At 37.0% G+C, this 16,841-nt stretch overlaps 1 protein-coding gene across 3 annotated transcripts in view; it reads right to left on the bottom strand.

Moving 5' to 3' along the window:
* The window catches only part of SF2 (splicing factor 2), a 57,996-nt gene that overhangs the window by 4,974 nt on the left and 36,181 nt on the right, over nucleotides 1-16,841 (bottom strand). For 2 of the 3 annotated variants that reach the window (XM_067159154.2, XM_067159156.2), the window contains exon 5: nucleotides 4,501-6,491. The exons of the other annotated variant lie outside the window; for it this stretch is intronic. Coding sequence is in view for 1 of the 2 variants with exons in the window: in XM_067159156.2 (XP_067015257.1) it covers nucleotides 6,465-6,491 (27 nt within the window). In the remaining variant the exon portion in view is untranslated. Of the gene's footprint in view, nucleotides 1-4,500; nucleotides 6,492-16,841 lie in introns of those variants that run through there. 3 annotated transcript variants of the gene reach the window in all.

The raw sequence follows: 16,841 nt of genomic DNA, 5'->3' as shown, positions 1-16,841 counted from the left end.
CAAATAACACAGTAAAACTCAAACAAATGCAACTTACTGGTGTGTGATATCTGCCTGGTACTGTGTCTTACAGTTAACTGTTTCTAATTAGCTAGGGTTGGGTCTGGAAAGTGGAAACAGCTTTCACAAAGCCTCCTTACTTAAGTTAGAAGCCCTCCAAATTCACTGTACCTTTATGCACCAGGCTATCTCAAGTGCGCACTGCGAGATGGTACATACCGTAATAATGTTATAGAGTATGATTAATGTCTCTTCAATTGCTCAAGATTTATGAGACGCCAGGGTGCAGTAAGTCTGACCTCCTGGAATTCAAAGCCAACGGCAGAGTAGTAGCGTTTAAACGACTTTAAATGCTAGCAAACATAGCCAGGATCCAACCCACTACCTTCAAAACAGACCCAAGCATTAATGTTTTAAGGGGGAAAATAATGTGATTATCAGGCCAAGGCACGTATTATGTGGTACTGGATGATTAAAAATGAGATCACACCTACAATACATCTTTTAAGGATTCTCCCTTTCTTTGTTAGTATCATAATTTTCCTCTTAAAAGCCAGCAAGGTTAGGATAAATAGGGTTCTCCTCCCTTCACTAATCATCTTCCGCAGCCACACCTCTATTTGTATATTTCTACATTCACCTGAAAGTCACAATATCTCTGCAGCAGGAAATATACAAAGAGTTCATAAGAAAACTTGTGCAATGGATTTTCAAGCCAGTAAGGTTTTACGGCACTGATCTCCTGTGTTGAATTTGTGCAAGGGCAGATCAATGCTGAATTGTATTGTATAAATGAGTAGTACAATACCTGCTACATGGAGTAAGTAATCATACAAACTTTGCTGCCAAATGCAAGTCTAATAAACTGATGCCATTTGCATGACTGATATACGGATGCCACCTAGACAACCGTTCTTGTCAAGATTACACTACCCAACATGATTTTGCGGTAAAATAGAAAATATGTAATTCTTATGGAAATCGCTGCCCTGATTCCGAAAATGATGCTATTTTTTTCCTATCACGTCTAGTTTTGACGCAATTCGGTATTTTAGTACCTGCATGAATTCGTAAGATGTAATGTTGAGAGATGTTCTCGTGCAACTTTTTTTAGAATACAATTATGTGGTTTGATTTGTTGTTTGCATATTAATGTAGGTTTATTGCTGTCTAAATGCTCATTTTGTAGTTGGTGGTTTCCTGGTAAATTCATAACAAACTCCCCCAGATACGCAACAGACCGCGAGGTATGTAGGATTGAAGACAGGACAGTTGAGCGTTTGTCTTTCATCTTAAACCACTTGAATAAACAGACGTGTTAAAGGCCCCAGTCCTTATGCAATATTTACAATGGACTGATAAAGCAGTTTCCTTGCACACTCCACAAAAATGTCTGAAACCTGCGAGACCTTAAAGTTGGTGCTTGAAAAAATTAAATATCACGAGCATGGGTGGCAAATTTGCAGTGATTTGAAGATCATTGGATTGTTGCTGGGACAACAAAAAGACTATACAAAATTTCAGTGTTTCCTATGCGAATGGGATAGCGGGGCACAGAATAAACATTGAAATACAGTGAATTGGCCAGAAAGGAAACAACTACAACCAGGATCCAAACATGTTTTGAATGTAAGTCTTATTGACCGTGAAAAAAATTCTACTTCCACCCTTGCACATCAAATTAGGATTGATGAAACAGTATGTCAAAGCATTAGATAAAAGTAGCCTATGCTTCCAATATTTATCCACTAAATTTCCCTCATTATCAGATGCAAAAATAAAAGAAGGCGTATTTGATGGACCACACATTCGTAAACTGATGAAGGATAAAAATTTCAGACATGATGACCAAAATTGAGAAAGAGGCATGGAATGCATTCAATGATGTAGTGGCATTAAGGACCCTCAATACAAAGAAATTGTAAGAAAAATGTTGGTAAAGTTTAAGGAACTCTGTTGTAATATGAGCCTTGAACTTCATTTCTTAGCTTCGCATCTGGATTATTTCCCTCCAAATTTAGGAGCTGTCAGTGAAGAACAAGGTGAAAGGTTTCACCAGGATCTGTAAGATGCAGTATGATGCTATCAGGGACGTTGGGATGTGAATATGATGGCCGATTACTGTTGGTCGATTGCACGAGACGACCCTTCTACAGATCATTCAAGAACTTCAAAAACCCGGAAATTCCACGGAAAACGGGAAAAGACGTAGGTGTGAATCTAACCTGCACATAATGTAAGTAACAAAACTATGTATGTTTAACCATGTCATTTTTATTAAAGGTACGGTTATATTAATTTAAAAGGAACTGTACAGCCAAAACTAAATAGGCGTTTTATGCTTCAGTTTCACGAATTTCAGTACACATTAAAAATATAATGCAAACCATCTACTTATTTATGTGTATTAAATGCATGCAAAATATGATTACATTTTGCAAGCTGAAATTTACATTAATATATCAAATTTAATCAATACTACGTATCAACAATTTTATGTATGAACAAAATAACATTTTGTAAAATTGGCATTAAACCAGACGTGATACGGCAAAACTAATTTTCCCCCCGAATTCTGCGTTAAGAAATTCATAAAACCCACCTATTTTCCTTTTTACCGCACAAAAAAGTTGTTTTTTGCAGGCTAGTGTTATCAATCCATAGTGGTTCGATGCATGACTCCTTGCCATCCTATCCTGTGCCAACCTTCTCATTTCTATACTAGTACATCCTACTTTTACCTATTTGTCGTATTCATGCCTTGGCCTACCTCCAAAGTTCTTACTGCCTAGACTTCCCAAAAACCCTAACTGAACAAGTCCTGGGTATCTTAAGATATGTTCCATAATTCTATCTTGTCTTGTCAAATTTCGAATCATTCCCCTTTCACCAATTTGCTTCAGGAACTTTTCAATCATGATTCGATCTACCATCTCACCTCCAGCATTCTTCTGTAATTCCGACAAAGCCAATGAGTTATAATCTTACGTTAAAGAGTTACCTCAAAATTCGTATTCACATATGTATTCCATTAAGAGTATTCAATACTCCTCATAATTCGCGTAGCATATACCCTAAATATTTAAGAAATGGAAGACTCAACTCTGGCAAAATCAAATGTCTCCAACACAAACACAAGCAATAATAAAGATGATTATGGAACAAGGAAGAACATTCATCCATGCAAACTGCACACACATTCACACCAAGGAAGGGAATGAAAGTGTCAAAAGCATGCAATTATCATCTGAACAATGACTTGTAAAGTTATATTAAAACAATGTGCAAAAGGTTGAAAATTATGAACATTATTCAGGTACATTCTGTTATAACCACTTTGTCATGAGTTGCATATTCACATTCAACCTTTGGCATATTGCTGAAACAGAAATCCTAGTTACGAAATGTTTTATGTATTCGTAAGACATGCAGTCACGACCTATAGGCTTCCTTTCATCCCTACCCTCCCATAAAGCCCACTGTGCCCAAAAAAATATCATAGGACATACCTAGAGGGCTCCTCAGCATCCTCAACAAGCGACCATGTCCTCGCACAGAGTTCATCACTGTTCCATGCGTCCTACAATCCCATCATGCGTTTCCATGTCAGATTCCAATCCTTCATGAACTGATTGGGTTCCTGGGATCCTACGGTTGTCCTAACAGTTTCCTTATACCAGCAGTAGCCTTCAATTTTATCGAGAAATTACTGCTCCAAAATAGTGGAGAACCAACAACTTCTTTGTTAATCCAGAGGTTCATCCAACAGCAGCAGTTAATAGTGTATTATAAATGATCCTCCATGTTTAAAATGGTATCCAGTGGAAAAGTGTCCAGAATCCTGGCTGTCCTTTCCATCGGTGATCCAATGAGCCCTATCAGAATTTTTGCCCTCCTAGCATGGCATCGATCCTGCGTTTCACAATTCCAGGCTTGGCCAACCCGACAGCACCCAGGAGTGGAAGTATCTTGTTCCATTATAGTTCATAAACGCAATCCAATAAGAAGAAAATAAGTTTCCAAAAAGGGAGCAATACAGTTGACCTGGGTGTGACGAGCCGAGAGCCATGGACCTGAGCAGACTCCTGCCTTCGATCCTTGACCGATGCACGAAAAGACCCATCCAGAATCCTTGGGGACACTAAGTTCCTGATAAAAATCCTGGCATGTCCTTTTCCGCTTGAGCCAATCCAAGGTGGAACCCGCATTCCAGAAGAGTTTGTTCCAAACGATTCCTGAATCCATAAGATTCCATTCCATTATAGTGCTATCCTCATCCAACGAGATCCTCCAAAGAAATCCTGAGATCCTCCAAAGAAATCCTCTTGGATGTGAATATTTGAAAAGAATCCAATGGTAATCCATAACTTGCAATATCCCAGGAAGCAGTTTCACTATTCGCACTTTTAAAAATCTTTTCTGTATGAATCCATCGAGACATTCCACAAATCCATGCAAAGGTACATCCTTTATCCTCTTCATCCAAATTAAATCCAGGCATTAAGACATTGTGTGATCAGCCTTTAATAATTCCAAAGGATTTTTTTCCAATTCCTTTACATTTGCTATCCAAGTGGTTTTAAAAAAAGGAAGAAAAGAGAACAATATTAATATCCATTTTACAATAACATCTGAATATTCCATAAGATCGTCTACCTCATACATTTCACTTAGTTCAGACATCAAGTCATTTTCTCCTGCTATATAAGCAAAGAACTTCACTATGGATCAGTCACATGTAATGAATGCACCCTCTTGAGATACAACATAAATAATTCCATTTCATTTAAGCCACGCTACTTTGAGAATGAAAACTTTTTCGACACTGAGCAAGAGCACATTTAGATGAACTGCACACAGCAATGTAACTAACTAAACACACAAGTGGCAGGGATGAAGTCTGAATTATCTGTATGTACGACAATCAGTAAACGATCTTTAGGAATGATTCCTTATGAATTAAATCTTATAGCTAATTTATGTATCCCTAGGATACTTGTCAAATGACAGGACAAATCTGTCAATTTAACTCCTATTCTCACAAAGACCTGAGATAGCAGAAAAGAGATGGCACAGCATCCTTGCATAACTCTAATTATAGACAAACATTTTTTTTCTTTTTTTTTTTTTACAATGATTCAGAAAGGCAAGTTTAAGAGTTTGCAGCTGATATTAAAATTCTATCTCACTAGTAGCAACAGTAAGAAAGGTTCCCTTCAAGTTCCGCACCAAACTAGGTGAATATACTGCATGTTTTCTAGACATTCATGCGGATCGTGAAAAAAAGATTCTTAATTTCACTGAATTGCATAAAAAAGTAAGGTAAAGCCTCTTATGAACTGTTTCATCTCTCACCTGCTAAGTTGGTCTGGGCTGGACCCTCTAAGGCAATTTGACAAGTTTTGACATTTCAAATATTTGGAAACTTCATTAATGTTACACATAAAAAACTTACATTAAAAATATCTACAACAGAATCATCACTTGGTCATGAGATATAAGAGCAAACTCAACCGTATGTAAAGGGAAGAAAAATAATCAAAAGAAAGATAGAAAAGTGGGAAGCAAACAACACCTGTTGAACACACTTCCATGCTTTGTCCTAAAATAACTTCTTACTATATACAACAACTTCCATACAAATAGTTCAAAAGGAACTATTTTCTTAAGAGCATGAGTTTTACAATTTGGCTTCAGACATTAAAATAAGAACCGATTCTACTCTGCAGAGATCTTTTCTTACTTAACCACGAAAGCTCAGGTTTCATCCATTACACTGCTTTTCAATCACACTGACAATAATAAAATACATTCTAATACATCTATTATTACAAACGTTGTAGTAACATACCAAGTCCGCAAATTCAGATACTAACATATAGAATATAAACCAGTAGAAGCTATGTATCTGGTGGCATAAATCAGAGGCCCTGTTCCAAATGACCAAATTTTGCACTCTCATATTGGCAGCAATGTAAAGGATATACACAATATTCGATACGTCATCAGCACTGATACAACTAAAAATTGAAAATGGAGACTGAGAAGGCATGTTACATATTATGGACAACACTGACAAGGGACTGAAATTTTTGCCATAATAACAGTGTATTAACTCGCAAAATTTCTCCCCCAAGGTTTTTAGGACAATTTCTGAAACCAACTTTCCTTGCATTTTGCATTAAGAAACTGGACACCCTTCGCATCTAAAATCATTAATCATCCCTTCAAATTACCTACTACTGCTGCCTCCTCTTGGTCACAACCAGAGGCAAGGAAACAAGTAGTGGTGTTCAGTCTCTGAAAGCAGCAATACAAGGGTGGCGTTAAGTGCAAAATGAGACGAAAAATTGCAGTCATACCGCACATTTAAACTTGAAAGTTGTTTACTTTGCAGGAAAAAATGGTGTCACCTGGGATGACGCGAAGCATGTTATCAGCGATGATTCTGGTGATGATGATGGCTACAGGTATGTCTTTCGTTCAAAGATCTGGAAAGTAAAATACAGGTACGCTTCATTTTTAGTAATGCAATTAAAGAGCTACTTTAGTAGATACGCACATATTAAACACGAAATTTAAATCGGCAATGTCTGTATTACTAAAACGTCACAAAACTACTAAAATTGTGGATATTTGGTATTAATTGTAAATCTAAATTAAGTGTTTAGACACTTAATGAAAAGTTTACTTCCAGTGTTCTTGTAGCTACAAATTCTCAATGCCACATCCTCTCAATTTTTGGCCCCATCATTTTAAAGGAATAAAGAGAGAACATAGCAAGTAAATAATATAGTATACACGTAAGTTTTACGTTTATTTTAAAAACTTCATAAAAGTAGCCAAAAGAGTCAAAGATTTTATCCCCTCTCTAATAAAACATTCTGCCATAGCAATTACTCAGAAAACTTAGCTAACAGTGAACTAATAATAATAATAATAATAATATAATAATAGTATTGCCTCAGCTACCGTGTGCAGATTTTTCAATGTGACGCCATCTGGCTGCCTGCTAGTCAATTTCGACGTTCCATTTTACTCTAGGCCTACTAGATGGCAGACCAAGTAAACAAACTCTCTTGGGCGTTTACGGCTGTGATTTAATGAATTTTGTGAACTTAGTAAGCAGGGCTTTTCTTCTATTTTGATGCTTCAAAGTCATGACTAGGGCCGGGATGTTTATTACAGGTCATTTTATTTCTTTATGTAATTTCCATAGAAAATACAAGCTAAGCATGATTTTATATACGGTAACTAAAATGCTATTTTCATGGGTTTCATGGTTTTGGTTTTTTACTTTTTTTGTCATTTTCAGCAATTTTTCACATTACGGTCATATTTCCCCATGAATTGTCATTCTTATCTTTCTATTCCATTTTCGTATACCTGCTTTCATTAGTCTGAAAGGACTTTTTCACATTCCTTATTGTTGTCTGTATATGTGAAGAGAGCAAGCTGAATAGAAAGACAGACGTGTATAAAGTGACAATAGAGAACCTCAACTGAACACTATAATGATTTGACGTATTTCAAATATGGGCCAATGGCATCCTGCGATGTTGAGCGGTCCTTCTCCCATTACAAGTAAATGTTGCGTGAAAAAAAATAGTTCCCATTTGTAAACTTTGATGATGATGATGATGATGCTTGTTGTTTCAAGGGGGCTAATATTTAGGTCACTGGTTCTATTTGAAAACTTTAAAATATATGTAATTTGCTATTGTTAACAATTTCCATTTATTTTGGAAAGGCCTCCTGTATTTACAGGCTGCCGCTAAGAACAAGGTAAAACACATCAAATTTTCTGTACGTATCCATCAAAATGCGAGATTTATTTCATTCTGTGCAGAGTCGAGAGTTACCTCTGGAATATGAGTATTAAATGGATTCCAAATATAATAGAATTACTTATTTCTTATTATTGAATGTTCTAGATTTTGAAAGTATATTCTCAAAATAATGTTAATTTAAACAGCAACAAGATTTTGAAGATTTCGAAAATGTGAAAAAAATTTGAAGTCATATTTAATGTCATATTTTAATACATTTTCCTTCAGGCTAGCAACCCGTCGGAAACACATTTGATTGCTTTCAAGTCTTGCAAAAAGAAAAATTCAACACCGTAACGAGACACGTGGCCCAATACTTGGAAGGAAGATGATTTTAATACATTTTTAGGCCATAAATGCTTGCATATTTCTAACATTTTCAGGTCATAAACATCCGGGCTCTAGTCATTACCTACATACTCCAGTGAACCAAATATTTGTCGAAATATGAATAATTTTAAAAGATATTGTATCATACGTTAGCAAGCTTAAAAATATGAGTGCAACATACAAAGCAACGTTCTTAAGTACCGTTTTAAAATATGACCGCTGTAGCACTTCGGTCGTTGCTCAGAACATGCACGCTTCAGTACGTACATATGTAGGCTAGCTACAAACACCATTACCGAAGCATTCACCCGTATTTCTGTTTGTGCGTATTGAAAATGGCTCCAACTGTGATTTGTTTTCTAAACGCAAAAGATGTGAAAGCTATTGAAATTCATTGGCAGATTAGTGAAGTGTATGAAGAACAGCAAAAGAATGGGAACAAAATGAGAGCGTTTAAATAAGGCCGTACTTATGTCCATGATGAGAAGTGTAGCGGGAGACCGTCTGTCACTACTGAAGACTTTGTGCAAAAAGTTGATGCAAAGGTTGGGAAAAAACAGGCGCTTTATGATTTCGTCATTACGTTACAAGCTGCCTGAAATTTCAAGGAGTGTTTTTTTATTAAATTGTGTCAGAATGCTTAGATTATCGGAAGTTGTACTCAGACTGGGTACAGTTAGGATGCTGACAGAGGTGCACAAAAGCAAGCGGGTAGGCAGTACTTTGAGATTTTCCCGGAGTGGTACAGTAATGAAGCTGATTCGTTCCTAAGCCGAATTGTCACAGGTGACGAAACTTGGGTGGCGTACATTACGCTGGAATCAAAACAGCAACCCATGAAATGGAGACACTGAACATCACCCAATAAAGTGAAGTGCAAGCAAACAGTTTCAGCTCACAAACTCGTGCCCTGTATTTTGTGATAGGCAGGGTCTGCTGCTTGTGGACTTTTTTTTTTTTTACACAGGTGACAATAAATGCCGACTTATTGGGAGACCTTGCGTAAACTCCAACATGCAATCCAAAACAAACTGCATGGTATACTCACACAGGAGATCCTTTCATTTGATGACAATGCGAGACATCACACAGCTAATCGAACCCGAGACCTCGTAGCTTCATTTGGTTGGGAACAATTTGACCATTCCTCTAATAGTCCTGACATAGCGCCTAGTGACTACCACTTGTTCCTGCACTTTTAAAATCATTTAGGTCAGCACCACGATGACCTAAAAACGAGCGTGCTGCTGAGGCTGCCACATCAGGCGACAGATTTCCATGAAGATGGAATTCAGAAGCTGGTGCCGTAATATGCTGGGAACTTATTTTGAGAAGTAGTTTAAGGTACAGTCTTACATGTAAAGAAAATTGTTTAAAGAATTGCATTACTGTTTCTATATCAGAACAGTAGTTACTTAAAAATCATGTCTCGTACATGCATGAAGTAATAAATCAAATTAATATACTTTTTAAAAGTAATTAAATCTACCTAATTTGCAACATAGATTGCATTTATTATGTTCCCTAACATGCTATTAAACGTATTCAAGTCTGTAGGATTCCATACGTAGCTGAATGTGCTCCTCTGCAATTTCCATTTCATCTTCGTAACATTACACATAATGAACTTCATAATAAGATTCATATTGACACTACTTGGGAATACATTTATTAAGACATGTATCAATCCACCTCTTCATTATTAGTTGATATACACTAAATTTAAAAGGAATTTACAATTCATTAATTCATCCTCCTTGAAGAACATCCTGAGCTCCAATTGACAGTATATCAGAGGTAAAATCGTTCCAATACAAAAAGATAAAAGTGCAAAAATTAACTATATGGAAGAACGCAATATTTAAAATGAGGTAAAATTGCCAATGTCTTTCCTTGTCCTGACGGCCACTGTTCCTCCGAATATGAGTAAAACCCAAAAATGCCGTTGTATAGGCTAAATCCTTACTGGTGTCATAACCCACTCCTAAACCAAGACACTGCACATTAAAACTAATGTACCATGCTAAATGTCTCAAGAATGTTTCTTGCATGGGAAAACAAATGGTAACAAAATTATATCCATCAGTCTTCCTGCTGTTGCAAACTTGGCACATCTGACCAAAACTGATGGACTGGGGAACACGTCTTTATTGTTATCTCCTTTGTATCTTCACGTTCTGGTTCAACTACATGTAACAGCACAGATACAGTTTCCAAAGATAATTTTGTCATACCTTATTTTCTTTATATGTGGTATTTCCTGGTCCACCAGTTCTGGTCAAATGCGTCCAGTTTACTACCAACAAGCACAACTGAGAGTTATAATTTTTTTGTTACCATTTCCTTTCCCCATGCACAAATGTGCTCGAGATATCGCATGGTACATATTTCAGTTTTAAAGTGTAATCCGTGTTTGGATTAAGAGTGGGTATTATGACAACAGCAAGGATTTTGACTGTACAATGGCATTTCTTTATTTCATTTGAAAGAACAGTGGGTCTAAAGACAAGACTGACAATTTGTTTACTCCATTTTAAATGGGTTCTTAAAAGCATTTAAATCTTCGTATGTACATCTTTTTGGACTGGAACTTTTTAAACTATGATACAATGTATATTGTAGCTCCAGATGTTCTCAAAGGAGGATGAAACAAGTACTACATGAAGTGACTGAATTCCATCATAAATTTAGTGGATGTGATTAATATTGAAAAGGTGACATCCCTTAAAAAGTGTATTCTCATCCAACATAAATAGGGCTATCCAAGCAAGGCCCAGCTTCACTACTGTACCCTGCTTTGTCGCAATTTCATGTGCTTTAAATCGTTAGCATTTCATGTAAAAACCACATCCTATCATCACGTAAACTTCACGTACACAGTTAGTTTACGACCTCGAAAAACTTCCTGTTCCTGGCAAAATTGAACATTCAAATTTAAAACTTAGAACGCATGTCCATAATTTACCTATAACAAGCAGTCACACTAGTAAGCAACTTACAGTATGTTAATACACTGGACTCAATCTTATACCTATGTCTCCCACATACTAGTTCAACAGTATCACATTCCATCCAGCTCATTAGCCAGGGAGTACCCTAGGATGCACAACTACCTATCTGTCTTCCACCAAACAAGGGGCTGCTACAACTAGAATAAGGGGGGGATCACAGGAAACAATTTGAACTCAAGCTGAGAGCAAACATGCATGCTGCAGGGTGGAACTCCTCATATTTATCCACAAATGCAAACAAAAATAGTGCGGAATATACATGGGGATCATTATTCTCCCCAGTTTCAGATTAAAAATCAGGTTCCGTAATATTTACAAAGGCGAGGTGAGTATATACGGTATTTTAAGAATGACATCTTTCATTCAAAGGAAGAATGGCTAAACTGTCAACTCCCAATTAATCTGAAGTGGGTTACGTGTGCATCAGAAAAAAATACTCCATAAATAAATGTACTGTAGTGTACATTCTTGTTTCTGGTTTTAAAATAGGCTTCCTCTCAGCTTTCATGACAGCAATAAATTCTGCTAAATAACAGAGTACTGCATCCATTGTTATTGGTCTAGCACTTTAAAAAAACTGTTAATTTTAATACTTTAGTTTTATATCAAGGCAGTAGAGCATCAAAAACACTGAATAAAGCAAAAACTAAGATAAATAATAATGAATAAAATATTTAAGGAGGGTGTCATCTGCTAAGATGGCAGCAGATTATGGAACAGAAACAGTCTGAATTTATTTTATGAAAAGCTGGAGGATTTTGTGTGGAACAGTGATAATGGTAGACCTTCAAAACATGAAAGTTTTTAAGAATTCTACACATGAAGAGTAAGATGTTGCATTTCTACAGTGGTTCAAAAGAGGGGATAAGTCACCAGTACAATGTGGACAAAGACAGTCAAATTATTCCACACATTGTCAATAAAATGCCTGTATTCTTTCCTTTATTAGCTGGAATAACAAGGTGTTTACTGCAACTGAATCTGGAAGACTTGTATTTTGTGACATACAGGTTTTTTTTAATGGCTTGTTCCGTGTATGAGAGGAACATGCACGGATGGCGATAGCACAGCCGGGTGACTCATTTGCCAAGAGGTATATTGCTTAATGACCAGCTAAGATGATCTAATGCAGTACAGTAGTGATAACCATGGCTTCACAGCAATAGCTTAGTTCATCTGCGGTATTGGTAGCCTGTTCAATGTGTTCAGCTTTAAAATGGCGTAGTTTCAGCAGCAATACTAATCGTGTGTTTAAAGAGTGATTCATCGTGTTGTGATATGTGAAAGCATTCTTCTTATACAGAATGCCGCTTTCGATTCATTCGCAAATTTCCTGGCATCCTCCCTCCTGATAGGACTATGGTACGTAAATGAGTAAAGAAGTTCCGCACCACCGGGTCCATTCTAACAAAAAATCAAGCAGGAGACGAACCGCACCACCGGGTCCATTCTAACAAAAAATCAAGCAGGAGACGAACCGTTTTAACAGAGGAAAAGCTTGAAGAAATAGCTCTTGGAAAGAACTCCCAACAAAATCACTGTCGCACTCGCCGTACAAGCTAATGTGTCATCTGCTCAGTAAACAACAAAACTGTTAAAAGCAAAACCGTACAAACCCAACCCCTGCCAAATATTTAAGAGGATCTGACAGTTTCACTACGGTTCGATATTGTAACTGGTTGCTTCAGTCAGTTCACGATGGGTATGTCAACCCAGAAATTTTATAGTGATGAAGCATGGCTACATTTAAGTGGCTATGTAAACAGTCAAAACAATCTCTACTGATGTGCAGAAAATCTCCGCCAGCTGCATGACCGTCCACTTCATGATGTAAAAATAGGAGTCTGGTGTGCAATAAGTGCTCACAGAATTATAGGGCCTATATTTTTCCGCGAAACAATAAATGTTGATCGATAAAGAGCTCATTCTCAGACTATTCTTTCAAGAGCTGACTGAAGAAGAAAGGAGTAATGTTTACTTGATGCAAGATAATATGATGGCACACACTGCTAATTGGTCTATGGAGGTAAGACGAGAAGTTTAAGATTGTGTGGTTAATTATCCCCCCTAGATCACCCGATTTACATCCCTGTGATTATTACCTGTGGGGAATGCTGAAGGGAAAAGTGTATGTTAACAACCCTCACCCAAGAGAAGAACTACCAGAGAACATTACACAAGTTATTTTGAACATCACACGGGCTGAGATTCACAGTGTCTGCAAACCTATTTACAAGATGTCAGGCGTGTTTGGCAGCTGAGGGACAACATTTTGAACTTCAAATGTAATGCCAGGTAGGTTTTAGACTAACAGTTTCACTAGAAATGGATTACTGTAAGTGTGAATTGCCGTGAGGACTGGGGAAGAAAAGAGTGCACTATACGGGCTGGTGACCGAGTGTCATTGCGCCAGCTGTGAGTGCTCTTGAGTGGTGTTGTGGAACCAGCTAAAAAAAGACCATGTATTATTTAACTAAGCCTAGCATTAACATCAGATCTTACCTTCTCACAATGAAAGCTGTAAATTCTTTGTATTTTAATCATTGAAATGAAAATAATGCAACTACACAATGGACTGAAGAACAGACTAGACTGTGATAGCAACAGTGATGATAAAGTGGACGAGTGTCATTTCATACAAGTACCATGCAAGAGGAAGTATTTATGAACTGGTCAATAGAGAAAATGGAGCATTTGGAACAAAGCCGAATTCCTCTAGTACCACCACATTAATTTTCACTTTCACAAGCATCCACAAACTAAGTTCTCCTGTTAAAACAGTAACACAAATTTTAATGAAACATTCTGATATTCCGCCACCTACTTGAACTTCATCCTTCGGACGTTTTTCATTCATGGCTGCTGTATCGACTACACTAGATAATACCTCTCAAACGAGTAAACCTAACATAATGTTTAGGGCTAGGAATGCTACTTAGCAAAATGTATGATGATAATAAGGACAGAAAAAAGTAATTAATAAAGTAATAACACTTGGAAAAAGAAATGTTCCAATCTGCATAACACCCACACAAGAAGAAATTTTGTTTCACCAAGCTACAATCCTGTTGGGAACATATTCAGATCATAAAACCAAGGTTAACGCTTAGTTATAAGCTGATATGTTAACAGTGGCCCTTCTTCATACCCTTATTATTCTTTTTATAACCAGATTTCAAATGTCACACTGGCAAATGTAGTGGAAGGGAGCATGGAAAATGAGCATTGCATTTTGTTCTTCTAACCGGTACAATCTCTGAACACAACACAGGATGCAGATTAGCTCATAACAGTATTATAATGGGTTCAATCTTCAGCAAAATATGAATCCACATGTTCCACAGAAATGCATCATTCTTTAATTAACAACCATGATACTAGCTGAAGACAACGTAGGACTTTCGCTGTCCAGACGGGCAGGAGTGACATTTGAGAATAACACAACAGGGATGAAACACGAGAATGAGATTGATACTAGTTATAGCAATTTCTTAGCTAACGAGTGGCATGTTCTTGAAGGCCACCCTGGACTCCACGTGGAATCTGTCATTGAAAAGCAAGCAAGCTATTGGTCAAGAGCCATCTGCTATTGCCGAACAGCAGCGGTTACTCTAGACCAGGGATGGTGAACCTACGATATGCGTGCCACCAAGTGACATGCAAACAATACTTGTGTGGCAAGCCTGAAAACATACTACATATTTTAATGTTTGTAACAGGTAATAAATAGGTCGAAAACCTAACATAGCATAATTTAACATTAGGTTTTAATAAAGATGTATATTCATTTAATTCTATGACCATATTTTTTTCAAATTTTCTTAGACTGAAGCAAAAACATGCCATATCAAAATTCAAATTTTTAAAATGTAATTTTCAGTGATGCATGTAAATTTAAAACAATGAAACAATCAGTCGAATGGATTCATATGTCATGCAATCTAATACCGAATTGAAGTCAAATGAGCAGTTTCATGATTTAGAAGTAAAATAACTGATGGCACACTAGACATTACAAAGTAGAGTAGAAGTCCGCTATAGCGAGTACGGCATATAACGAGAACTCCTTCATAGCAACGATTTTTTTCTGTCCCTTCAAAATTCCTATATTACACTGTGTATCGTCCTTCGGTTACAGCGAGAGCCCCATCACTGACGCATCCGTTATTACGAGTGATTAAGCGTGCGCAATTTTTTCTGTTACCTAAATTTATTCACCCCAGCGATGATCTTTCATGCGATCGATTACCTTTGGCATTGTTTCCTTGCTATGTGCACTTGCGAGTTCTCTCGTCGACATTCGAAGGCGATGTAGGAGTCTATTAGTAATACCCGTCGACAACAGTTCGGTAATGAAAATTCGTAAATTAAGGAGAACATGTTTTCATAATAAATGCGTGTCCGAAAACCGTTGTTAACGCGTTAAAAATTAAGGCTGACTAGACTGCTTCATTTTGAGGCTAAATACTGCAAGTAAGAATGGGATTGAGATATAGCAGAGGGCTTAACTGATATCAAGGGTTAGTTTATATTTTGTCGCGTCTGATTAAATTACGGAAAGGTTATTACGACAATTTATAGCGAGAAGGTTATCATTTCTCGACTGGCGCTTGAAGTATGTTTTCATCATTCATATAGTACGGTTAAGTTAGGATAGGTGACTCTGTTTGAATCAGAAAACTGGAACGTTTGCAACAAAATGCGATCGATCATCTTCGGTATGGTATAGTTTTCTCACTTGTGCATTTGGGAGCTCCCTCGTTGACACGCAAAGGCGATGTTAGAGTTGATTAGTCATACCTGTCGACTGTTCTCTAAAGAAAATTCAAAATAAAAGAGGATAACACGTTTTCGTAATAAATGCGCAAATGAGATCTTAATTTTAATGTTGTATATAGAAATATTGTTTAAGAATGTGATATCCCTCAAGATATGACAGAGTACATCACTGATTTTAGAGGATATTTCATATCTTGTCGCATCTAGTTAAATTTCGGAAAGGCTATTTACATGTAAATTTTTCGCGAGGAGGTTATCATTTCTCTATATGCTTTTCAAACATGTTTTCATGGTGCATATATGGCTAGGTTAGGTGGCGCTGTTTGAAGAAGAAAACCGAGGTGTTTGCCACAGAAACCTCTGGAGTGATACCGCATTTCTCCGAATCCAAGACATTTTTTCTCAGAATCTCAAGTCAATGTTTGGCATCTAAAAATAGCCTATAAATGCGTAGGCCTACTGTACAACAAGGCACTCAGGCATTCATATGATTTTACTTTGAAGGAAAAAGTGGGTTCATCTTGGATTCGGAGAAATACGGTACAACATTTTTTTTCAGAATGAAATTAAACCTACACTTTCACGTAGTATCAGATTTCGAAAAATAACACACAAGTAAGCCATAGTGTGGATATCCTCTGCGGAAACGAAAGTTTTGAACAAACTGATTGCGATTGCATACCGATTTTAATGTGCATTGGGGGTTTTCCAACTTTTTTTGCAAAAATCAGATATGACAATCCGTTATAGCGAGCGAGTAAATTTTTCGCTGTTATGAATTCTCGCTACAACGGACATCTACTGTAATACACACGATCTTAATTGAAATGCTAGTCGGTAAAGGTTTGCAATCCCTGCTCTACACAGTCATAAATCTTGCTATTGTCGGGGG

The sequence above is a fragment of the Anabrus simplex genome, chromosome X, assembly GCF_040414725.1.
Source record: "Anabrus simplex isolate iqAnaSimp1 chromosome X, ASM4041472v1, whole genome shotgun sequence".
Taxonomy (NCBI): Eukaryota; Metazoa; Arthropoda; class Insecta; order Orthoptera; family Tettigoniidae; genus Anabrus; species Anabrus simplex.
This window is presented reverse-complemented; position numbering and strand designations above follow the sequence as displayed.